Source organism: Ambystoma mexicanum, chromosome 14, assembly GCF_040938575.1.
Source record: "Ambystoma mexicanum isolate Mex_15411 chromosome 14, UKY_AmexF1_1, whole genome shotgun sequence".
NCBI lineage: Eukaryota > Metazoa > Chordata > Amphibia > Caudata > Ambystomatidae > Ambystoma > Ambystoma mexicanum.
The window spans coordinates 92,223,850-92,248,706 of NC_090940.1; the positions used below are offsets into that span (position 1 = coordinate 92,223,850).

At 46.6% G+C, this 24,857-nt stretch overlaps 1 protein-coding gene across 1 annotated transcript in view; it reads right to left on the minus strand.

The window, feature by feature from the left end:
• The window catches only part of SLC39A9 (solute carrier family 39 member 9), a 304,084-nt gene that overhangs the window by 189,412 nt on the left and 89,815 nt on the right, over positions 1-24,857 (minus strand). Inside the window, exon 2 of the mRNA XM_069638583.1 lies at positions 6,627-6,735. Within this exon, the coding sequence (XP_069494684.1) occupies positions 6,627-6,735 (109 nt within the window). The remainder of the gene's footprint in view (positions 1-6,626; positions 6,736-24,857) is intronic.

Genomic DNA, 24,857 nt, shown 5'->3' on the forward strand with positions numbered 1-24,857 from the left:
GCGACATGCAGAGCCAGGGGGGTGGGGGGTGTCTAAAACTTCTGACACTTTGAGGAGAACAGCTGAATATGAGGAAGGCACTAATAGATTGTCAGATTAATTGAAACGGAATGCGGTTTCTGGTAGAGTTTTAGGAAAACCAACAGAGGCTAAGGAGGGATCTAAACTACCTTATGGAATCTTTAAGCATCCCAGAGACGCCACACATCTCACTACCTCAGATTCTGAAAGATTGTGTACCCACAAGTTGAGAGATAATGAGGGGCCGGGTAGTAGGACCGTTCCAAAAGGGACTTGGTAGTCTGATGCAGGGGTCGACTATGGGCTCCAAAGATACCCTGGATAAGGCTGGATTTGGGGTTACCAAATTTGTTGTCAAGATCAGGGGCGCACAGACTATGAGAGAGGTGGGCGTCGAGGATACAGTTAAAGGTCAGATATCAAAGTGATAACTGAAGCTTATTAGTGAATTATATTACTCTGGAAAGGAAGATTGCTTCCCCTGTCCATATGACTGAGGACTATTGTGGGAAATGGGACAACTATGGCATACCCAAGGGTCTCAGCAATAGCCATCTTAATTCAATACAAGAGCGGGAACAAGGCGGCCCTCAGGAGAAGTTGCAAGATAGGTCTGAGGGGTCTCCAAGGTTGGCAGTGAGGCTGGGGCAGGGAGAACACTACATCAGGCTACGTGATTCAGTATATCCGGACGAGCCTAGCCTGATCCTGAACTACTTATTCGAGGAAGGGAGGCCCCAATCGCTCTACAGATCCTGTATATTTACCCTCTTTGAGGATATCCCGGAGCTAAGACTGATCACTTTGAGTGACATCAAATTAGTCGACTTCATTCACCTGACAAGATATTATGTCAGATTCGTTATCCCTCCCTGCTTGTGCGTTCCACACTACTCAATGAGGCCGCGAGTCTCCAAAAAGTATTGTTATGATATCACCAGTTTTAAAGCCCCCAGTCCTCAACCTAAGGGTATGCACATTCGCCCCATTTCTCTACACAGGGGGACGAGATATGAGGGGGTCAATGGCTATCCGCTCGTGGAACAGGACTGCTCCATCGCTGAAGGTCCCAATTGGCGCTGGTTGGTACTTTCTCTGAGAGATTCTATAGCACAACTAAAAACAATGAGTCAGCCACTTTAGACAGTATCGGTGTGTTAGTCTTATGTCATGGAACACTAGAGGGCATTCCCATTTAATCTGAAATGTTAATTGAAAATAAAGATTCTAAGTCTTTTGATCTGATATTTTTACAAGAAACATGGGCCTTGGGAAATCTCATCTAGGATGGGTATGAGATCACTTGCATGTCTGCTACACAAGGTCTTAGGGGGTCGACCCATAGGTGGCCTGGCCATTGCTTTTAAGGAGGGTCTCAATATAACCAAAACGGGAGAATGGGGGTTCTTAGATGCCTTCTTGCTTATTTCTATTCGTGTTTCCCATGCCTCAGGATCAGTGACATGTTGCTTATGAATGTATATTGAAATTCTCTTGTCAAAGAAGAAATTGAAATGGAAATTTCCCTAGAAAGGCTGAATATCTTGGTAGATGAGTGGGTTTATCGTGTACCCGGTGGCACCCTTATACTGGCAGGGGACCTGAATGCGAACTGTAAGAAGGCATCTGATAATGTGCAAGAGCTTCCATCTTTAATTGCTAAGCCTAATTCTCCACACTCAAAGAAAATTATCCAAGGAGCACAGTGGCTCAATTTTGCATGGGGGTGGGGACTGGTGAGGAGGATACTCCGACCTGGGAGGCTAGGGGCTCTAGCATCGACTATATCTTCCTATCCAAGCAACTGTTCAGTACGATACAGGATTTCAAGATATGCCAATCACAGTATAGTGATCAATCAGTGTCATGTCTGAATTTGAGATGGATTCTCAAGTTATCTATCCTTTTGCCTGCTTGGGTTAACATTGAAGTTAATGTTAGAGGGAACCAACTAAAGTGGTCGTTGGTCAAGACTCAGAAATGTAATGCAACTATGCTGCATGATTTTAATTCTTCCACTCTTGAAGCTAAGGCAATGATTTATTCATTGATGCACTTTCCCGATTATTTGGAAAAACAAATGCCTATGATCCATTCACACATTCAATCTACCAGGGTAGGAGTAGTAAAAAACAGGCGTGTACTCGATCCTGAGGTGAAAGAACAAAGCCATTCTCCAAAAAGAAGTCAGAAAGATTGAGAAATAGGGGGGCCGAGCACAACTGTAAAGATAAAGGTAATGAAGCTTAGACAAATCTATAAGAACTGGCTGAAACAGTATCGTGCCTTTCTCTACCAAAGGAATTGTGAAGTCATGATGGCATTTCTCAAGGGCAAGAATACCCATAATTTCTGGGGACTAGTAAATCCGCAAGTGCAGATAAATCATTAATCCCATTGCTGATGAAAAATGGCTGAAATATTATAAGAACATGTATAAGGCTCCAGTGATTGGCGTTGAAATCTTGAAAGTGGAGGTTATGAGTGGAACCTGGATATATTTCGATTGCAAATATAGCTAGGATCATTGGTAAATTGAAATCATCCAAAGCAGCCGGTCCCAATCATTTGACTTGCGTTATTCTAAAACAAAATGTGGATTTATGGGCTAAAATCCTACATATTTATTATTGAGATATGGTGCTAAGTAGGAGTATTCCTCTTCCCTGGCAAGTTTTGTATGTCATCCCTATTTCAAGAAAGGATGTAGGTTGTACCCCATGAACTATAGGCCCAATAGACGTACAATTGAAGATCTTTACTTCAATATTACTGGAGCACATAGAGGTCTGGTCTGATTCTAACAATATACTTGATTACAGACAAAAGGGATTTTGGAGAAATATTGGAACAGATTATGGGGGATGCTCACAAGTATTCAGAGGAGTGCATGGCGATCTAATGCATCTCCTGTTTTCGTGGCCTCCTTGGACTTGACCATGGCTTTTTACATGGTAAACAGAGCACTGCTTTGGACTAAGCTCTCAAATTCTGAGATTCCCAAGGGTCTCCTCAATCATCTACATAGAAATTCGCAGTTGAAGGTATGTCTGAATTCAGATGGCATGATGTTGGCCAGTGTAGCAACACAAAGGGCTTCACCAAGGTTGTATACTGGGGTCCAACATTATTCAATCGTTATCTGGCAGATGCAGGAAAGGTGTTCCACCAAAGTGGTTTGGTATCACCTAAAATTGTGACTCTTAAGAGTTCAGTGGGCGACCTGTGCTGACTATTTTGTCTTGATGGACTGCACGCCGATGGGGTTGAAGCAGTTGATCAACGCTGTCGGTCAGTACATGGCTGGGTTAGAGCTGAAAATCAATCCTTCGAAAACTGTAATCATGCAATTTGGCAAGGGAGCCTGTTGTATCACGAAGTTCCGTTGGAAATGGGAGAACAGGGCCCTACTGAATAAAGGCATCATGAAATATTTAGGGTATTCCATCCCTGCAACCCACTCTAAAACTTTTTATCATAATAATTGCTTGGAAAAAAAAGCAGTGGCATCGTCCAGGCAGATTGAACGGAAATTCAGCAAATTCTCTATGGCCCCCTGTAGGGAATATTACAGGTGAAAGTTTTTCCAAGACTATGCTATGGCTTAGAATTTTTCCCGTTATGGATTCTTCCACATTTGAAAGTAGTGGAGGGTGGTCCTATTTAATCTACCAAAGTACATTCCTATCCAATTAATAAGGTACGAAATGGCACTTAGCCAGCATTATGCAATGGAAAAGACTCATTATTGAGAAAATGGCAACGGTCCCGAAATGAGTCTTTGCAGTCTATTGGGGGAACACTATACAGATGGTTTTGTTGAAGAGATATGCGCCGAAGGCGTTGCAATCCTATGCAACCTGGGTTCATCCATGCAAACTCTAATAGATAATCCCTGGAAAATTAAAAATCTCATCATAGGCAACGATTGGCATTCAAACAATTTGGAAGCCATGGGGTTTAAATTATATTCTCAGGCAGTTATATTTTCAGGCAGTCTCCCCCTTCAAATGGTTCCATGATATGGAACAATATCTGAAGAAGTATCCGAATAGAGGTGTGCGTGACAATATAATGCGGTTTCGCTTTAATGTACTAAGGAAATCTCAACCAGTAGGTATTTACTGGTCAGCGGGAATGTACATTGTAGATTGTCAGAATCCGGAGGTGGTGGAATCATTTCATCCGTTACTCGTTTGCCCAGTTTTATAAGCTGCTAGATGGCAATATTTTGCTTCCTTTTTTTGCGATATACAAGTCTTCCTAGATCAGCTATGGACGTCTATATTGCATGGTGAATCTTTGCCGATAAAGCAGAGAGTTTTGTCGTTCATTGCGAGTGTAAATGTGTCTGTAGGTTGGGCAGGTAATATCCAAATACCTATTTGCTATAATCTTGTTAATCTCTTAAGTGTGTATATGCAAAAAGGTTGTGAATAATGTGACATGCTGGCAATTTGTTTGGCTATGTATAGGAATCTGTCGTTATTGATTGTTTGAGATTGTACACGATTATTATTACTAGCCAGGTGTAATTTTATTTCCTTTACTTATTTGATTAGTTGAGTTTCTTTAGGTTTATATTTATAATGAACTGTGTCTATTCATGTTTCTCAATGGTGTTTATACAATGTTTTAGATTGACTGTTTTATAAAGGTTTAATAAACCAAATACATTTCAATAATAAAAAATAAATATTGCGGAGCAGTTCCTCAGTGGAACTGCCAAGGGCGTCCCCCCCCCCACCCTGGTATGACTCAGAAGAACAGAGATCACGGGATGCTGAACAGCAAATGGTCCTGTGAGATTTGTTCGCCGAGCAGAGGTTTGTGACCTTGGTGGAGTTTGTGGCAGAGCTGGGTAACAGCCCCATCAAGACATTGCAGTACTTTAGGATGAGGGCAGCAGCCTGCCTGCGGTTGCCATCGTTCCCACAAGAGCCGGACTCTCACGAGTGCATTGAGGTAGTGGTGCCGAGTGGGGATGCCAGGAGGCTGGTCTCTAGTTTGTATAGATTAAGTCAGGCAAGCCAGCCTTCAGTGAATAAGGCACAGAAGAAGTGGGAGCAGGATCTGACTGTTGAGAGAAGGGATGACCAATGGCAAAGGTGATGCCTATTGAATAGGGAAGTCTTGCTCATTGTGAGGTTTAGATTGATACAATTTAAGGTGTTGAATCAGTTATATTACACACCAGTGTACATTTCCAGATTTACACTGAATGTTAGTGATGAATGTGTGAATTATGGGAGGGTAGAGGCAGACTCCTTTCACATGTTTTGGGGCTGCCTGGTGATCGCACACAGATATCTTGTACGGCATGGTGTAGATCCAGTGCTCTCTCTCTCTCCCAAAGCATCTCCTAGGTGATATTGGCATGGTCTCGGTGCATGCGCTTCGGTTCTTTAATGTGAGCTGTATTATTGCCAAAAAATGTACATTGAATACTGAAAATCCAAAGTGGCTCCTGCGGGTACATAATGGCTCAAGAAGATAACGTATGCTAATATGAAGGAGGAGGGATTTGCTGCAATGGTTGTGCTGCAGTGCTGGCAGAAAGACATTGGGGGCCTACCTCTCACAAACAGCAGGGTGAGGGTTTTGATGGGCCTCGAGCTGTTGAGTGTAAACAGTTAACTGCAGAGTTCAATTGAGATTGTATTGGGCGTGTCTGCTGTGCAATGTCTGCTTAATTCTTAAAGTTTAACAAAAATATTTTTTATTTTTTTAAAACCAGACATGTGTTCAAGTGTGTAAATGCAAACCGGACGTCAATACCATCTTGTGCTCTTAAAAGCAAGGGTGTAATCCTGGGTATATTATTTTATTTCTCTGTGCCTTACCTTCCAAAATTGGGATGCCAGGAACTGATTTTCTGTTATGGGGGATGGGGACGTGAGACAAGGTAGAGGTTGTGGTGGGTGGGGAGACAGGATGCCAGGTATGGATTTTGTGTTTTGATTGGGTGTTTACAAAAGGCCATTTATACATCCTATACTAGCTTGGCTTGCATCTGGCTCTTACTGCTAAGCCAGTCTATAGCCTTGCTCCGCTCTACCAATACATTCTCCGACTTCCCCTGCTCAACTAATTAGGAACAGGATTATTCAAATGCAAGGAAAGCATGCTGATCAAACAAGAAAAGTGTAGGCAATATGTAAATAAACTGGAGAGAGTGGGAAGGTGGTGCCTGATCAATGGCAGAATGTACCCAAACCAGCCCTTGTTATGTCATCCCAGTGGAGTTATAGCTGGTCTGCTCCGGCGCTCTCTGCATAACAGTCACTCTTAAACCCTTGTACCCAAGAAGCATTCATGCTCTCTGCAAGAAAGTGTTGAAGGGGCTCGAATTGACCGCCAAATTATGCACGGGTACATGGACAAGGCAAAACGGAAAATGACGTCAGATTTTCAAAATATCCACATTAGATGTGCAGGAGAAAAATATAAATTACATTAATATTGTTAGAGTTTATGTGTATATGTGTTAGCCATTTTGAAAACCCAACTGGATTTTAATGAACTGTGACTTTAAGGAACGCAACCCGTGCTCAGAAGAGGTTCCTCTCAATAATAACAGTCAACTACAATACTTGAATGCTCACCTTCCAGGATTTCCTCATAAAGTGCATGGACGCCTTCAGGCACGATGACAGCCAGGGCAGTGCCACACAGAAGCCCGGCACCAAGGACAGTCACCAGCTTTAACCTTTCCTGCAAAAGGAGGACACAGGGATCATCCATGTGTAGAGAGCTGGCTCAAGGAGTAGACAAACATCTGCACTCTAGATTATGAAACTGTGCAAAACACCACACTTCACAAGTTACCCTTAGAACATTTTACACAGCACGATATAGCATATACCATGCACCACTCCGCCAACAATCTGCACCGCTACTGTCACCCACGTTTAGAAATAGATTGCAAGTTCAACTTGTAATGCACATTGTTCTTGTCGATCATGGCTTTATGCGTGTTCTACAGGTTTAGCTCCCAACCTAACCTCAGAACACTTGCTCTCCTCTTTCTTCCAGAGAAATATTCAGGCAAGATAACCAACAGGATGAATACACGATAGTCTGCTACATTCCATCATCCAGGAGTTTAAAGTCGGGGCCAGTTTTACCATTTCAATACCAAGACGTATAGCCCTTATTTTGCCCCATATGAATCCAGGAATATAAAACCCAGAATAAAAGGACTAATTTAGACTAGAGTAAGGTTAGGCCAGACTTCCGTTTTTAGTTTTGGCCATTCAGTGGCACTCTAAGTATTGCCAATAACCTGAAACCATTGGCGCGATGAGTGAAAATCGTATTCATGCGAAGCAAGGAATATTTGGATTTGTACCCACCTAATGGCTGCCCATAACCATGCTAATCTGTATGCCCATTCCCACACACTTCCTGCCCCAGCACACTCGAATCACAACCCTGTGCTCGCTGTTCCATTCAGGGTATACCAAAATCTTTGTTACAAGCTGCCTTCTGAAAGGTAATGGTATAATTGCATCTGTAAACCTGCTACTCTTGTAATAAGACTATGCTATCCAAGTGTGCCTTTAGGCACTACATTTACAAACAAGGTGTGTGTCCTTGCATCCTTTGCTTGAACTGAAATCCTGTTACAATCACTGGCCAAGCCAACAGTTGAAACTCTCATATAGGCTTTAGACAAGCATTTGACAGGCAGTTTCATAATATGCCCAGGTACCAACATCAATGACTAGTTGTTGCCATTTTATGGGTGGCATTATGGATGTTGCATGATAAATTGTAGCCAACATCAAAACCTGTAGCAGCCCACAATCTACAACCAAACACTTCCTGCACCCTGGGGCAAAATTGGGTGCTCAGGCAGCATCACTACCCCCTCGAAATATGGTTTCCCAACTAGAGCACACAAACAGTCGAAGCTGCAGGGGGATTTCAGTATTCCATATGGCAGCAACGAAAAAAACAAATCTTAAAAACCAAAGATGGCGAGCAAAACGTTGGGGGCGTGGGGAGGGTGGGGGTCTCGCGGTTAGAAAACGGAACCTCAAACAAGCATTGGCAAAGCAAACAGTTGTGGCTTTTGTCTTGGCATATGATCTGTATCATACAAATATTTTAGTTGTGGCTCATCAATTCCTTTCACAACGCAGAAGAGAAGTTCCGGCATCCAGACACGCTCATTAACATGCCATGCCAACAAATTCATCAAGACAATCCCCAAAAGGATTAAACGCTGATAAATTGGCCTTCACAACTGTAAAGATGTTAAGCGGATTAACACATAAAACATACCCCTTTCAATGACAACCTACAGTTTGAAAAAGTAATTACACACATTAAAAAACTTCCTGCATGGACTATATTTCGATGTGCTTGATCATGAAAGACTTTACACTAATCGTTGCATATACTGTATTGAGGCAGAATCAAGACCTCGGTAAAAAGAGTGCATCCCTGATATCAAGTGACCCACAAACCTACTGAGATATTTCGCATCGCTTTCCTTGAAGGGTTTAGTTTATACTCAGAATAGAATGTAATGCAGACAAAAGCCCGAGTAACAACGTGCGTTACGCGAGAGTGTTGCATCTGCAGGAACATGCATGCGAGTAGAAATTAACCAATGATTGACTTAAACAGGGCTGGCCAGCATTAAATGTCAGAACATAACTTAGTAGCCATAACCAGCTGCCAATATGTCAAACTGGCAGAGTGATTTTGGTAAATATTGTGACACTGATGTACTTTCAAATACTCCAAGCATCACCCATACTTTTAAACTGGAAGCAGCTTGGTGTGATCTATCCTTTAATCTCAAGCCATATATGCAAAGAGAAGATAAGGCCACAAGAAGTTGCCAGAATTTAGTTGATGTGGCCTTCCTCGGCCTGACCTACGAATTAACAAGTAGGAGCTTCGATCAATAAGATGAAAGCTCTATGGCAATGTGAAGGTTACAGCTCGAGATGTTGCGATTACAGAACGGGCAAAAACTAAGGGCAATACTAAATTCAGAAGGCAGTCCACAACAAAGTGAGAAATAAAAATGTGGAACATTTTCTTGGCTTTAGATAGAAGTTGCAAACTGATTAAGTATACCTCTAATTCTCAAGCATACAAATCTTCAAAAAAAGGTCTTCAAAAAACGTTCACAGATGCCAGAACAAACCATTTGGTATAATTCTGGGTTTCAGTTCATGGGGCAATTGTTTGAGAGAGGGCTGATGAAGCCATATCTATACGGCTGTGCTGACGCCCTCCACCCCGAACGCATCATTCGCCCACACACCTCACCCACGAAATCACCTTGCCTATGGTCCCTGGCAGTTGAATCCCTTTCCATTGAATGTTCTTCACCGCTAACCTCGCTGACCCACGTTCCTTTATCCAATAGTGGGTATCACCCCAAAGCACCCCCCACCATTAACTCCCCTCCTCTCTTAATATTTGCGCTCAGTGGGGGGAGGCACTTTCCACCCCGTTGTGTTACAGTCCACTGCAAGCCCCCCCCAGCACTATCCCTCATGCGCTCCTTAGCTGTTCCTCTTTGCCGCACCATGCCCCACTTCCTGCCTTCAAGTGATGCACACTGGATATAAACAGGGGACCATGCTTTCGACAGCCCTGTGTTTGCCACACAGGACAGATAGTGGTTTTTGGGTCCAGTAACTGGTGTTCAGAAAAGATGGATTCAGTAAATCTGCATTTGGTGGAAAATGGTACATTCTTCACAACAGTTTCAAACACAAGGTAACAGCCACTCAGACTCTGGGCTTTTAAGTGTTTGCAAATTCAGCAACGTGCAACCACTATTGAGAGCTAGTCTCTTCTAGCATTTGGGAATCTAGACATGACATTTCTTAGAAGGATGACTGGACACAGGACCATTTCCAGAGAGTATGTAGGCTTTTGGAAAAAAGGGGTAGAGAGGTGCTGGTACATAATAAATAGCAGAGACCGATAGCAGAAAGTGTTCAAATATATTAGGTTTAAAAAAAAAAAAAAACACAAACACACTTAAACTTGTGGTCAAGGTAAAGCCCGTCATTAAAACAACACCATTGCTGGTGGTATTATACACCCAAATGGTTAAAGTGGTATCTTCACTGCAATGGCTCTTGCTGTACTTCGTCAGAGGCCGCCAAGCTGCATTTGTTTGCTTCTTGTTCTAAAGTAGCTTGTTACTTATCACAAAAAATAAGCTAGAAATACTGGGCCAGGTTAAAATCAGCTGGAAGCGTTGTTCTTGCAACAGCAGACAGGATATCCTGATGAGAAGTTGCCGCTTCCTTCATAAGGCAGCTTGCCATTTGCTGATCTCCAAATTCCATGGAAATAGAAATATTAATCTCCCCCTTGTTTAGATGTTTGATTTTTGAAGATAGTAGGGAATTATTCTACAGAGAAAACTGGATAATTGTTTATTGGGCTTTTGATTTTTGAACATTTTCCCTGCATTATCCCTTTAGTTTTTACCTTTGCTTTTTTGCTATAATATTCAAGTGTTGGAATCTCAGATATGTCTTCATTTTCCTGTACATTTGTACACATTCCAAATAAATTTCGTTTTTCCCCCCCAAGTTAGAAAGAATGGGCGGCCTCCATTCAGGACAACTTCACACACCTCGGAGCCATTTCACACCAGATCCCAGAAAACTGAGATGTGGTTTTCCCACCAAGACCACGCAATCCCCTCCCCACGTTGCAGGTTCTTAAACGTGTCCATCAGGCTGCAGGAATCAGTCGATCTCTTGAGAAACCTTTTCAATAATATGCTCAGGACACCCAGATCCGGACGAATGTAGCGTGTCCGAGTTGCACCACGTCGATTAAAACCCAACACCTAAGGAAAATAGAAAAATGCACGATTGACAACACTCTATGCCCCAATGGTGCTAAACCAAAATGCACCTATGTGAAACACCAGAAACACAAGCCACGACACCTTACCTTGGCCGTCATCCACGAGCCGACCTTCAAACCTAAGATTGTTGCAGTAACCATATTTGCCCACCATCAGCAATCCATCCAGAGCAACATACACACTCTGCTTGATTCCTGCCATAAACTCGAGGTAATGAGAACCCCAATAATTGCTCCATGAACTACTGAAGCAGCACTACACCGGCTTACCCTCAAATTCTAAGAGTCAAATGAAACTATTCCTGAACGGGGCCACTTGGATTATCACCGGCTTTCACCAAGTTATCCTGGTAGCTGGCTTTACTTCAAAACGCTATGCATTAAATTCAGAGCCTACTGAATTATTGGGACGAAACACCTGTCTGAGCTCTTCAACCTCTGTAGTCCAAGGAACACCAGGTCCACAAAAATGGGGTTATACTAGACAGCAGCAAAACCTACTATAATGAGTTATGAAGGTAGGATCATCACCCACCGAAGCCTCAAGATGCGGAATGTTCCTTGCCTTGAAAGCCTTGCTACACCCTTCAGCCTTCCTTTGCTCACGAGAGGTGACAACTCTGCGGCCTATGTGTGGCTCTGAACCTTCTCTTGGACCACCCTCGGATCCCTCACTCATCCTGGTGTACTCTCCCCACCGCAGCGTCTGTCCAATTACGATGACCAATCTGCATTACAATGACTGGGACCATCCGCGACAGGCATACGGTGCCGAAGAACTTTACAATGGCCTTGAATGGCTTCTACATCCCCCAAGTCTACTCAAATTGCATGTTATGTGTAACCTCATTAAGTACATGTTCCACAGCGGGTCTGTGGCAACTGCAATGCGACCTAGGTCTCCAGTTACCGCAACTACCGTCATGCCTTCTGCCTCACCACCAGTTTCCACCCTGCGCTTTAAACCAATTCACTCTGCATGTAGAGAGCTTCAAAACGCAAAAAAATGTTTCAGCAACCAGTCTGACAATGTTAAGCACTCTCTGGTGACAGAGCAAAAAGGGTAGTTGAGGAGACATGCAACAACCGCAAGGAACCCAATTCCAACACGGATACAAATGCCTCTGTTTAAAAAAAATAAGAAAATAAAAAAGAAGCCCTTTCAATTAATTTGCTGAATGTTGCAATTCTGAAACGCCATTCCAAAAATCCTACAGTTGCCGTTATTTCCAAAGGTCAACAACTTAAAGAATGCAAATGCAACAATAGATGGGCTGTGCATTTTGGAGCCAGTGCTAAAAAGGTGACATTTTTGGTGCTTAGACATGTAACCCCAAGGAGAGCCCCCTTTGACCTTCTTTTGAAAAGGATTTCACAGCATACTTCCAGATGAATTTTTCGCCCAAGCGTTGCTGTGGTAGTACAGATTCTTTTGGAAGACTTTCATTAACATGTTGCAATCCTTGAGTCACAGTTCTCACATTTGGCAATAGGAGGCTCTGCAGCGACCCCTTTGGTACATAGTAACAACGCCGTGTTCTCATGGACGTCATTGCATGTCATCCGCCAACTGTCCATGTGATGGCTCTGCAGCTTGAGGCTCTTTCCTCTACCACTGCAGGGGGAAAGGGGACCGCCCACAGAGGGCGTGGAAAACTTCACATTCTTCGATAGTAGAGCACAGGATATACATCCACAAGACTTGCAGCATCTCATCTGCCAACATCAAGATATGAAAGCAAACAATAGCCTCATGTTGATACCCAAGTGTAACAAATTGAAGGGACGTGAGCACACAGTTACGCACACCCTTCAGAAACGCAAGAGACTGGTCACAAAAGCACTGAATGTGTCAAATGATTTGCCCACCATTTGAAATTATTGGTTTGCACCAGATAGCCAAAGTCGATGGCGTTGTTCATATTCGAAAGGGGCAGATGGCAGAGGACTGCTTATTTGAAAGGGGCAAAAAAAACAGGAGAGGTGGCAAACTGGAGCTGTGCCATTATTGGGGAGGGTGTAGCCGCAGAGTGGAGGGGCAACAGAGAAAATGTGGGCGACAGCAGCAGATATTATTTAGCACCATTGTCGAGGAAGCCAACAGAAAGCTGGCATCAACCGGGACGGATAGCTCTGGGACAATGCCCTGGTCATGTAAACAAGACTACACCGAGCCGCGCGGCTTCGGTAGCCAGTCCCGGTAATGCGCTTAGAGGCTTGAGTCCAGCATGAAGTGCAATATAAGAAACCGATTTAACTTTTTGTTATTTTATAAAATCAGGACAATGGCCAGTGACAGGAAGTCAGCCGACACTGAGAGAGCATGACCAGGACGTGATGGGGTTCAGAGCTTGAGAGAAGGAGGTAGTTGGAGACCAAGGGACTCCGACAACGTGGCAGGGGAGAGCAGGTCATTATAGAGCAGGAAGTGGAGATTGACGAATTGAGGAGGGGGAGAAATCGCCTCATGGGTGTATCCAGATTTTTACCTTTAAACTTTAGAACAGGACAGCTTAAGCCATTTTCTGCTACTGTTATAGACACCGTGAACATTATTAGGCCATAATTTGGTGTCCAAGCAAACCATAGTGGAGGGGGTGAAAATCCAATGGAAGGACACAGACTACTACTGAAAATATTGCACCAATAGGCACTTCTATCCTTCACCTGTATCCACCCACGAGACGGCTGTGCAAGCGAAACGGAGAACTGCATTGTCAGCATCCAGTTTTTGCCGTGGACACAGTACATCCAGAAGGACACTCAGCCTGTGATTAAGAACCCTTTAAAGTCCCTTGATTTAAGAGAGCGTTCCTCAAACAGAACTAAATGTCCTCTGGGAGCAAAGATCATTCTTAATAGATTTAGCAGGATGTCGCCCCATCTCTACTGTACTTCGTTACTCACCTCTTTGCAGTCACCGTGGGTCTGACCTAAACGCCGATCATGTCCTCAATGGGACAGAACGAGCCCTCCAGCAATGTCAAGACTGGGGAGGGTGCGGGGGGGGGGGGGGGAGTCTCTCTCTCTCTGCTCCCATTGTATGCACTCGGGTTTGATGACTTTCTGTTAAGCACTTTCAAAGGTCACCTACATATACCTGTGGGCGCTGCCCAGTTCAGATGTCAGCGTTGCCAATGCAATGGGATGAAAAACCTTTCAAAGAAGACTTCCTATGCACGCTTTGTTAATGTTAAAGGACATTTGTACCGCGCATTATCACCACCGGAGTGGTCCCCTGGCGCTCTGAAACAAAGAGGGGAGAGGGAGGGCGAGTTAGTGGGAGAAAGCTGGAAAAGTGCAAGAGAGCAGTGATGTGATGTTGGCAGCCTCAGCCCGGTGAGTCCGTTGGCTGGGCCTCGGGTGTTTGCAGCCGGTAGTGGTCGTGTACTGTGATGCGAGTATGTTTTTGCTTTGTTGTTGCAATGTAGTGAGGTTTGTGTGGGTTTGTGGTGCTGTAGGTTTGTGGTTGGGATTGGTTTGGAGTTTGAGAGGTGTATGCAGAGGGGGAAGCTGCTAGTGGATTGGTTAGTTGGCCTTTCTGTCTTGAAGCGAGGCGATGGGTTAGCATACTCTTACAGAAGGGGTGTGGGGACATTTCAGCACCTCTGTCCTGATCTGGGTTTGTCCGGTATTCGCAGTCCTTTTCCCTTCTGTCCTCCACTTCCATCAACTACCTTCATAACCTTACCTGGCTTCCTTTTCCACTCTTATGGCCAGTGTACCTGCTAAAATCCACAGCTGAATTCGAATGTGGTGATTGCTAACATATATAAATTCTCCAACAGTGTGGTACCTGGTAGCACTTATGGGCCGAGTGAGGACGTTGGCTGGGATTGTTGATTCTGTCTTCACATAAAACTCCCATCCATCCATCCCACCCTCCAACACCATGGAACAGTTTTTCCTTCATCAAGTCTCCTTATACATCGTCTTCTCAGTCACGGCAAATGAATAATATGTAGACGTTCTGTTTTGACAATCCATAGTTCCAGTCGCTGAAATGGGGCATAGTCAATAAACAGCGTATGGGCACCCTCGGGTAAGCAATCGCTACAGCAGATATATTCTCATCTTGGGGTGACCTAGTGGAGTCCACAGGGTCAGCTCTACTTTCTTATACCTTGCGGATCGTTAGGTGTTGGATATATGTTTATTCACAAAGTCACCCCAAAGCAGTTCATACTGAATAGATTTCCCATGGAGGGCTGCAGTGATTTTTTCCATTATACAGATATTAGTGCCCACATTTATCCATTCTCTTGCCCGGGAGCTTCGCCGCTTTCCAATGAATCACAAGGCAGGACTGTGCAACTAGCAGCAGTGGCATCGCTATTCCTGACACCCTCCTGACTTCTTCTTCACATTTGCCCAAACCAAAAATAGTATGAGGAGGTGAGCTGCTCCACTATTGATCCACCTACCATCCACCTCCCTAATCCACCCTAGAACCTCATCCCAAAACATCTTAATCCGGGGAAATCCCCACCACATATGAAAATAGTTGGCCCCATCACCACATTGTCGCCAGCATAGAGGACACGTCGACTGAAATATTTTTGACAATCTAGGAGGGTCATATTGCCATCGGGGTAGGAGCTTAATGGCGTGGAATTTATACTGACTCACTATTGATTAATTTGCGAGGCTCCTTTACATATTTTCATCCATAGGTCTGGATCAATTTCTAAATTCAAGTCAGTCTCCCATCTAAGCTTGAGGGTGCAAGTGGACCCTTTTCCGGCTTTTATTAATGCTTCATGCAGGTTTGATATTAGGCCTTTAATATCTGTTCTAGTGTTCAGGAGCACTTCAAAAGGGGTGAGGTCTCTTTGTACCATATGTCTCTCGTGAGTATCCCCTTTAGTTGTAGAAAGGAGAAGACAGATAGGTGGACTATGCCTAATGCTTCCTCCAATTCCGTAATCGTAAGAAGATTTCCCCCCCCGTCCAGAGTTCACCCACCCTCTCAAGACCCGCCTCAAACCAAGGTTGAAATCTCTGATAATCGTGAATCTCCTCTCGGACCCGCAGTTCCGAAATATGGCTCAAAGGAGATGGCCTAATTCCCTGCATGTCCTACCCCTTCCGCCAGATCTCCCATATGGTGCCCAGTATAGGGTGCTTTCAGATACTACGATGTAGTTTATCTCTTGGTGCCCATACAGAAACAGTGGCCGGGGCCAGATGATTATCCAAGTGTATCCACTGTAATTCTTTCTGCTCTATCAAGTGGGGGACCAATACCCTTAACTGTACTGCCTCGTAATATCTCTCGATATCTCTTGATATCCGGTAGACCCACACCGTCTTGATCTTTGGGGACAGTCGAGACGTCATAAGCTATCCAAGCTTTCTTCCCTTGCCAGAGAAACCTCAATATCGCCCTTTTCACTTCTCCAAAGAAGAATTTGGGGAGCTGGATAGGGAGCATCTGGAATGGATACAAGAACCTAGAGAGACATACCATCTTTACTGCATTTAGTCACCCCAACCAAGAAATCGTAAGCTTCTGCCACTTCGCTAGGTCGGCATGGAAGCCGGATAGGATAGAGGGGAAGTTGGCGTCATAAGTTGTCCAAGTTCCGCGTGAGGTTTATCCCCAAATACCGTAGAGTGGTGCCACCGATCGTGAGGCCTAGTGTAGAAAATCTAACGGTAGCCTCCTAAGTGGGTTCCTGTATTGGGTATAGGATGGACTTAGACCTGTTGATTTTAAAGCCCGAGAGTTCTCCATATTGTTCAATCAAGTGTATTGCTCTCGGTATAGATGTCATGGGATTCCTTATGTGTAATAGTAGGTCTGCATACAGGGCCACCTTATATTCCTTTCCGCCCACCCTACGTCCCTCTACTTGCTGATCTTCTGAGTTTCTGGGCGGGGGGTTCAAGGGATAGGGTGAACAATATTGCAGCTAGTGGGCAACCCTGCCTCGTTCCAGGTCAAACCATCTAGAGTACTCAGAGTTGACCATTACCAATGCCTTAGAGGCCATGGAAACTGCCTTTACACCTCTTCTAAATCTAGCACCCAGTCAGACTTTACTCAACAACGCCTCTAGAAAGCCCCATTCTACCATCTCATACGATTTCTCTGCGTCCACAGATAAAAGGGAAGGGTCCTCCGTCGTTTTCTTGGATTTGTGGATCAAGTGTAATGTTTTGCGCATTGTGTCTGCGCCCTGTCTCCCTAGGATAAAACCGACCTGGTCTGAGTTTATTAGCCGAGGCATATATACTTCTAATCTCGCTGCGAGTACACATGTACATTTTGGCGTCTATATTGAGCAAAGCTATTGGGCAGTATGATGCACAATACCTGGGGTCTCTGGCCTCTTAGGGGATTATCGGACTAAGCGCCTGAGAGAAAGAGTCTGGGGCTACACCCGTCTCGAATATATCATTGAACAATTCCACCATGAAGGGGAGGAAGGTCTTATAAAAGCCCGCCATCTAGCCGTTGTTTCCTGGAGCCTTCCCCAGCAGAAGTCGCTCTATAGCTCTCAAATTCTTCAGCCGTGATTGGGTTGTCCATCGCATCCGCCTCATCATGGGAGAGTTTCAGGATTTCTACACCTTCCAAGTACCCCTCTATTTCTGTACCCCTGGAGTCCATCTCTGATTTATATAAGTTCTCGTAGAATCTTGCAAATGCCTCTGGGATTCTCCCCGTTTGCACACTCTGGGCATCACCTCCCTCATCTATCGTGGCGACTAACCTCACAGCGTGCTGTCCCCTCAACCTAGCGGCTAGGAGTGGGTCTGCCTTATCACCTCTCTCATAATGTAACTGTTTGAGACGCTATAGTGTGCGGGCTACTTGTCCTTCCTCCAGAAGCTGGAGCTCCGCTCTCTCTTTTGCCTGGCTTCAAAGATTGTCACCGCCCTCCCAGCCGTGTTGTTCCATGCTGCGCTATATAGATGGGCAATCTCTCTCCTAAGTCTATTTTCTAGGAGAGCCCTTTCCCCTCTTCTTGTTGGCCCCTTCCCTAATCAGGATCCTGCGCCATGTAGCCTTCCCTGCCTCCCACACCGTTCTGCGTGAAATCTCTCCCGTATGGTTTGCCTTGAAGTATTCCTTTATCTCAGTGTCCAGATCCGTCCGAAAGACGGGGTCCTTCCACAGTGTTGCATTACATCGTCACTTATTTGTTTTTGTTTTATTCGTATTTATATAGTGCACAACAGCCCGAGGACATTGTGGCACTTGTTACAGTACAAAGATTAGTTACATGGTTATTAGCAATATATATACAGGTTGCAGTATAGTTACATAGTTATTAGCAGTATATATACACAGGTTACAATATAGTTATATTACATTGGTGTTATATTACAATATACATGGCAGAAGTGGAGGAGGCAGTCCTTCACTTACTAGTTGAGGAGAGTGGCCTTGAGGTTGCTGCGGAAGACAGAGATGGAAGCTTCAGCTCGAAGGGTGGCAGGGAGTGAGTTCCAGAGTTTTGGTGCAATATAGGAGAAGCCTAGACCTCCCGCTGTGGCTCTCTTTATGCGTGGTATGTGTAGCTGGTTGGTGTACTGAGCTCTGGTGGGGGGAGTGGATGTGGTCCTTGATATTGCCTCAGATAGGTATGCTGGAGCGGTTTTGTTGATGCATCTGCGAGTGATGGTGAGGATTTTCAGAGGAATGGAGCCACCGGGCTTCACGTCTGGCGTGGGATATATGGTCTCTTCTAGGGATGCGCATGGCGGCTCTGAGGGCATTGTTTTGTATGGTTTGCAACCTGTGAATGTTTGTAGCGTAGGTGCCAGCTAGGAGGGCGTTGCAATAATCGAGTTTGGCGCCTATAGTTGCTATGGCCAAGCGGAAGGGGGTGGTAAAGTAGGGTTTAATGGCATTGATGAGTTTGGTGCTGAACGCTGATGCAGAGGCTATGGCGCTGACTTCGATCCCCTGTGTGGAAGGCCTGCCAGATTAAAGTCACCCATGACCATATCATGATCTGACCAGGAGATTGGCAGAATCACAGATCCGGTTGCGACCTCTACCAACCCCTGAGAAACAAATAGGTAGTCAATTCTGGTGAACATGCAATAAGGTGCCGAATAGAAGGTGTATCCTGTCTCGTTTGGATGGGAAAATCACCATATATCTCGTAGCCCATAGATTTCTATCATCTCAATCATCCCTGCCCGGCCACCGTCGGCCGGTTCACATGCATCAGGGTTACCCGCTTGCCTGTCTAGGCTGGCGTTCGCCAGAAGTGAAAGTCCCCACCCAATATTACATGTCTAGAGGCCTCCAGCATTATTTTCAGGAGTGTTCTTGTAGAAATCGAAATTGGCCACTATTGGGGGAATACACTGTTGCCAACGTAAAGGTTATTTTGTTCACAAAAGCCACTACCAGAAGAGCCCTTCCTTCCACATCTGCCCACATCTTAGTAATTTCTGGCTTCAACCCTTTTCTAATGAGTATCCCCACACCCGCTTTCCGAAGGGGACCCAAGCCCCAGTGTTCAATGCCTATTTTTAAATGTAGAAGCCTACGTTCTTCTCTGCATGCATATTTGGTTTCTTAGAGAAAGAGCACATCTAACCCCGCTCTCCTAAATTCCCTACACACCAGGGACCTTTTCGTAGGCAAGTTCAGCCCCTTGACATTGAGCGTGCCCACCTTAAGCAGGTTACCTTTCTGAGGGCCTAGTTGTACCGCCATATGTTCTGCCGCATATGTACAGCTCGTGAAATAAACCCCAGCGACCCTAACCTCAATACCCGACACCTGTTACCCCACGATGCATATTCAACGAGAAACCTGTTCCCGTCCATCCCGCTTCCCTCGATCCCCCTCCTCACCCCTCCCGCAATGTCTTCCGATCCAGCCGGCTTAACCTCACCAAGCTGATTCCGGACCACTAGTGAAGACCGGCTATATCACGGTCCAATACCAAAACAATCAAATAAACATTGAGCACCCTTCATCCCGCTCCACCCCCCCTCAATATCACTTATGTTTTCATGTCATCCCATCATCTCCCATTGGATATGTTCCCACGGGAGATACAACACCCAGGTCGCCGTGATCCACTGCGTAGAGGAGTTTGTGTGCCGCGTATCTCTTGCACTCCAGGGACATGGCCCCGGAGTGTTGTAGAAACCACACGATGGCCAGAGACGCTTTGTTCGCGCCGTGGTTCATTTTTCACCCATGGCTAAATCCAATGTTCTATTAACTCCCGCCTCGCCGACTCCTTTATAGGATCATGCCGTCCTCCAAGTGCGATACTTCCGTAGTTGGGTCCATGAGAAGTAGCGTGGAGTACTCCTCCGTTCAAGCGTCCGCACCAGGGGAGGCGTTCATTCTTCTGTAATTCCTGGACCCTGGAATACGCCTCAGTTTCGATCCCTGAATGAGCCACTGTCTCCTCTCCTCTCCTCTCCTCTCCCCCTGATCCATTGCATTGTCCTGGTTCCCCAGTAGATCAGCAATGCAATTGGTCATATCCTTTTCCGTTCTCAGTTTTATCTTATTCCCATCCAATTCGAACATGAGGGGAAAATGGATATTCCCCATCAACATCGTACTCCTTTTTCTTTCAGACATTTGGCGAGTGGCATACACATCCGCCTCAGGGATGATGCAGTCCAAGTGGATAAGTCTTTTCAAGTATACATCTCTTGGAAGATGCATAAAAAGCACAATTTTCTAAACACATGTTAAAAGGGGAGTGAGTGAATGTTTGAGGCGGTTAGGCGAGTCACAACATTCTGTCACATCAAACCGGCAATGCCACTAGTAGGTGCCAAATAATTCCGTTCAGAAACATTTTCCTTTTTTAATTGCTAGTTATTTATTCTTTCTGGTTCCCGATAGGGGGCGATGTCTTCCATTGGAGGGTAGGTCTGCCCGAAGAAATAAGGGCAAATCGAAACCGATAACTCTACATAGGGACAAACATGCAGCGCACCTGCAGAAAACAAATGCCCGGTTGTCAGTTGGAAAGTACAATAGAAAATAAATGCCAATACAGTCACTGTAGAATAAACTCATCGTGGCATGCACTTTAAATGACAGACAGTAATGGGTTTGCCCCAACATGCCAATATTTGTCTAAGTAAGAATATTCACTTTATTACATCAAGCATAGACATACAGGGGTCGAAGTTCGCATTTGTTGACCAGGAGCAAAAAGCAGCTCCTGAGTATCAGGCATCACCTGTTAGGCAGGAGCTACCTCTCAGTAACCAGTAGTCTGTCCACAGCCCACAGCAAATCTAACATGATTGCTCTAACTTTTTGTACATTACATGCTATAAAATGTCCCTTATGCATGTCCTTTATTCTCCTTTAGACACACTACCAAACCTACACAGTTAATACACCATAGCGATGTCTGTATGGCACCAATTGCCTGAGGAATCAAAAGTAGGTCCTGAAGGCCACCAGGGGGTGCACATGCAATGAGCTCTGACGAGGCAGGGCCGTAAAGTGACTTGAGACCCCCCCCCCTCCCCCCTTGATCACCCCCCCCAGGAGCAGCGTTGTGTGGGAACCGTTAGGGGACCACTCGAGGCAGTACTACTAAGTCTTAGTACCCCTGGAAGGGTGAGAACGAGCCTCCTTCAACCTGGGTAGACGAGGGAAGATTGCATAGGAGGGCACGGATCTGGAGCTGAGCAGGCGACCCTACGGAGTGTGTCTGGCGCTCCAGACCCCCACCAGATACTGCCCCCACCGGACACTACCCCAGTGAGAAGTGTTGCCTGCCCCCCAACAAACACGAACGGCGAGAGGGGGCCGCCTCGCCTAGGAACGTCTCTGAGGCCGGGGTGAGGAAGAGGAGCCCCGGGGACCTCCAACAACTAGAACCCTGGGCGGGTCCTAGCGCGATAGAACGCGAGGAAGAAAGGAAGCAAGCAAGCAAGCAAAGAAGGAGCCCCGTCCGACCGCAGGCGAACTGGGAACAGGGAAAGTAGGAGCCCCACGGGAGGGCACCGGACCTCGCATCAAGAGCGAGGAGGAAATAGATCACTCGGACAGCCAGAGATCAGTTTGGGGAGGAGAACAGACACCCCTCCCCTCCCATTCATGGCACACAAAGTGCACAAGAAGTGGGAGGGAGGCACCCAGAGACCGCCCGAGTGCCGGGGATAACGGCCAGAGCTCACCCTGCCAACACCAGCACAGAGTAGCATAAGGGGCACAAGGGTGTGCACGAGCAGCGCTGAGGAGGCGGTCCGCAAACGCCCTCACCAAGAAGAGCCGGGTCAACCCAGATTGGGGAAAACCACTGGGTCAGACTGTGCAAAACAGCAGCATGGGAGAAACAGGGAGACTGGGCCACACAACCTAAAAGACAAACGCAGCAATGGCGGGCGAACGTGCCAACGAAGATGGCATGGCGGGCGCCGCCCCTTAGTGGGGGCTGCCCAGCCGGCCTCCTCCCCCCCACTACTCAAGAAGCAGGTCAGGGGGGCGGGGATGGGGGAGGAACGCGGAGCCCGCCCCCGGAAGGGACGGGAGCGCGCGAAACGCAAGGGGCGGGGCAGGGAGCCGAGGGAGAAGCAGGCCTCATAAAGGCACGGGTTTGTTCCAGATACAAACACATTCTCCCTCGGTTCCCTGCCCCCACCGGATCGTGGATTTTGTTTCGATGGATCGTGCCGTGCAGTTCCGGACACAGAGGAGGAAGGTTTCCAGTCTTGTTGCTGCTCAGGATGCCGGACAGTGTTCCTGACCCGGAGGAAGAGGGCTTCCAGTCTGGGATGCGGTTTCCAGCCAGGAGGAACTTCGCGTCAGCCAAGTATGGGCGTCGGATAAGGAGCAGGGCGAGGAGAGAAGGGAAAGCGGGGCTCGGCTCTGGCAGGTCCGGAAGAGAAGGTACTGCAAGGGTGAGAGCAGGGGCTAGTCATGGTTTGGCTGCCATTTAAAAGTGTAGAGGGCATTTGTCAGCGGCCGCGGCGTTGAGAGCAAGATGGAGCCTTTTTATGTGTTAGTATATAAAGGCGGAGAGGCTGTGTCCGAGGGCTGGTTGTCGGCAACAAGATACGGCCATGTCGTGCGTCCTGTGAAACGGGGGGGAGAGAGGCACAAAACTAGTGGGCCCGGTTGCGGCCGTGCTGCTGGTTAGTTTTGGCGAGGCAGGCAATGGTGTTTTGTGGAAAAATAACGCAGGGGTGGCAGCCTGTTTCTGCATTTTCCTGCCCGCAATTTGGGCACTACGTGCTATTTTCAATAGGGATAATAGTGATGATTATGTTAAAGCACAGCGAGGAAGAGGCTCCTGTGAAACGGGGGAGCCGCAAAGCTAGTGGGCCCGGCTGTGGCCGTGCTGCTTGTAGTTTTGGCGAGGCAGGCAACAGCGTTTGTGGAAAGATAACGCAGGGGCGGCAGCCTGTTTCTGCATTTTCCTGCCCGCAAATTTGGCCCTCCGTGCAATTTTCAGATGGATAATAGGGATGATTATGTCATAGCACAGCAAGGAAGGGGCTCGGTGTGCCGGGGTTTAGAACAGTGGGTCATTCGCGGAGCACACAGGTTGGGGTACAGCTGGCAAGTTGTGGCTCGGGCAGCCACTGGAGTTTTAACTAGCAGTTCTATAATAGCTCACAGCGCGGTAAAGCAGGCGCTGACCCAGCTGGTCCCAGGTGCGAATCCCCTCTGAGGCCTATGCAAAAAACAAACGCGGTACGTCTGGCAACATGAAGGGCTAGGTTCAACCAAATCCCTACCCTTATTTTAATGGCGGAGCGGGATGTGCTGCCACCGCACGATGGACAGCAACGGCACACTGCATTTTCAATACCGTCGGTTCTGAGTGGGAGGGAGTTTAAGAGTTGGGTCGCTTGGCATAAACACAAGCGTTAGAAGGTCGGTAGGGGGGGTCAAGGGACCTGAAACGCGACATGCCCGCTGTAGGAACGGAAGCCCGTAGATGTCTGGGGGGTTTAAGGATAATAATAATAATTTGGCATTTTGTATAGTGCTGCGAACCCTCAGGTATCTGAGCGCTGCTTGTTGTTGCCCACGGTGTGTGGTTAATTTGAGAAGCAAAGGTGGGGCAGGGTTCGAGGGTGTGCGAGGTAGAAAGCGGGCGGCCAAGGCATGAAGGGCAGAGGAGAGGGTAGGCTGCGTCGAAGCGGAGCGAGTTTAAAGGGCGGCTGCAATGCGCAGTGTAACAGTTAGGGAAGGGGGCCACGATGCGGTTTGCAACGTGCCTCTTAGAATTTCACGAGCATAATTGCGGGGCATAAACAAAAACATGGAAGCACAACGGATGGCACGCACACTCTGTGGTGCAGCGGTTTAGGGCGCATTGTTTGTAGTGATGTGGTACAAGTTGTTTTCGCGCAGGGCAACGTGGCAGGGTGAGGGTGGGTGGGATGAAGGATTGCGATTAGGAGGAACAGATGCACAGGGCTCGTAATGTTTACCAGGGATGGGTTTGGTTTAACCATGCTCTGGCCCCGCATGCCCAAGTGCAATGAAAAGTTTGGTATTTATATAGTGCCGCGAACCCCCTAGCCTTCCTGAGAGCTGGTGGGCGGTGATTGCAAACGTATGGGGCACCGGGAATTCTAAATGGGGATTGATGTTAGTCATGGGGGGCCGGCGATTTTAGAGGGCTAATTTGAGGATGCCACTAACACAGTATAGAATACAGGTCGAGCTTGGGGTTTTGAATGGGGGGTACACCTGGTAAGTGCTGGTTTGGAAGTGCCATGGGATGGGGCCTTTGGGGGTTTGGTCCACGCTGGGGCGAGACGGTTGCAGGGTGGCAAGTATGGGAAGCTGCATTTACAGTGGTCAACATGAGTTAAATGCGGAAGGTTTGGCACGTTGTTGGAACAAGGATGAAGGTTTGGGGGATAGTTCTTTATTCACCAGGAATGGCCTACTTTGTTCGAACACATTTGGTTGCCGTGCGTGCCGCATGTCGGATTTGGTAAACGGGGCCTTCTTTGTGGGGGGCCCGAGTTAGGTTTATTACGCCATGTATGCCATGTTT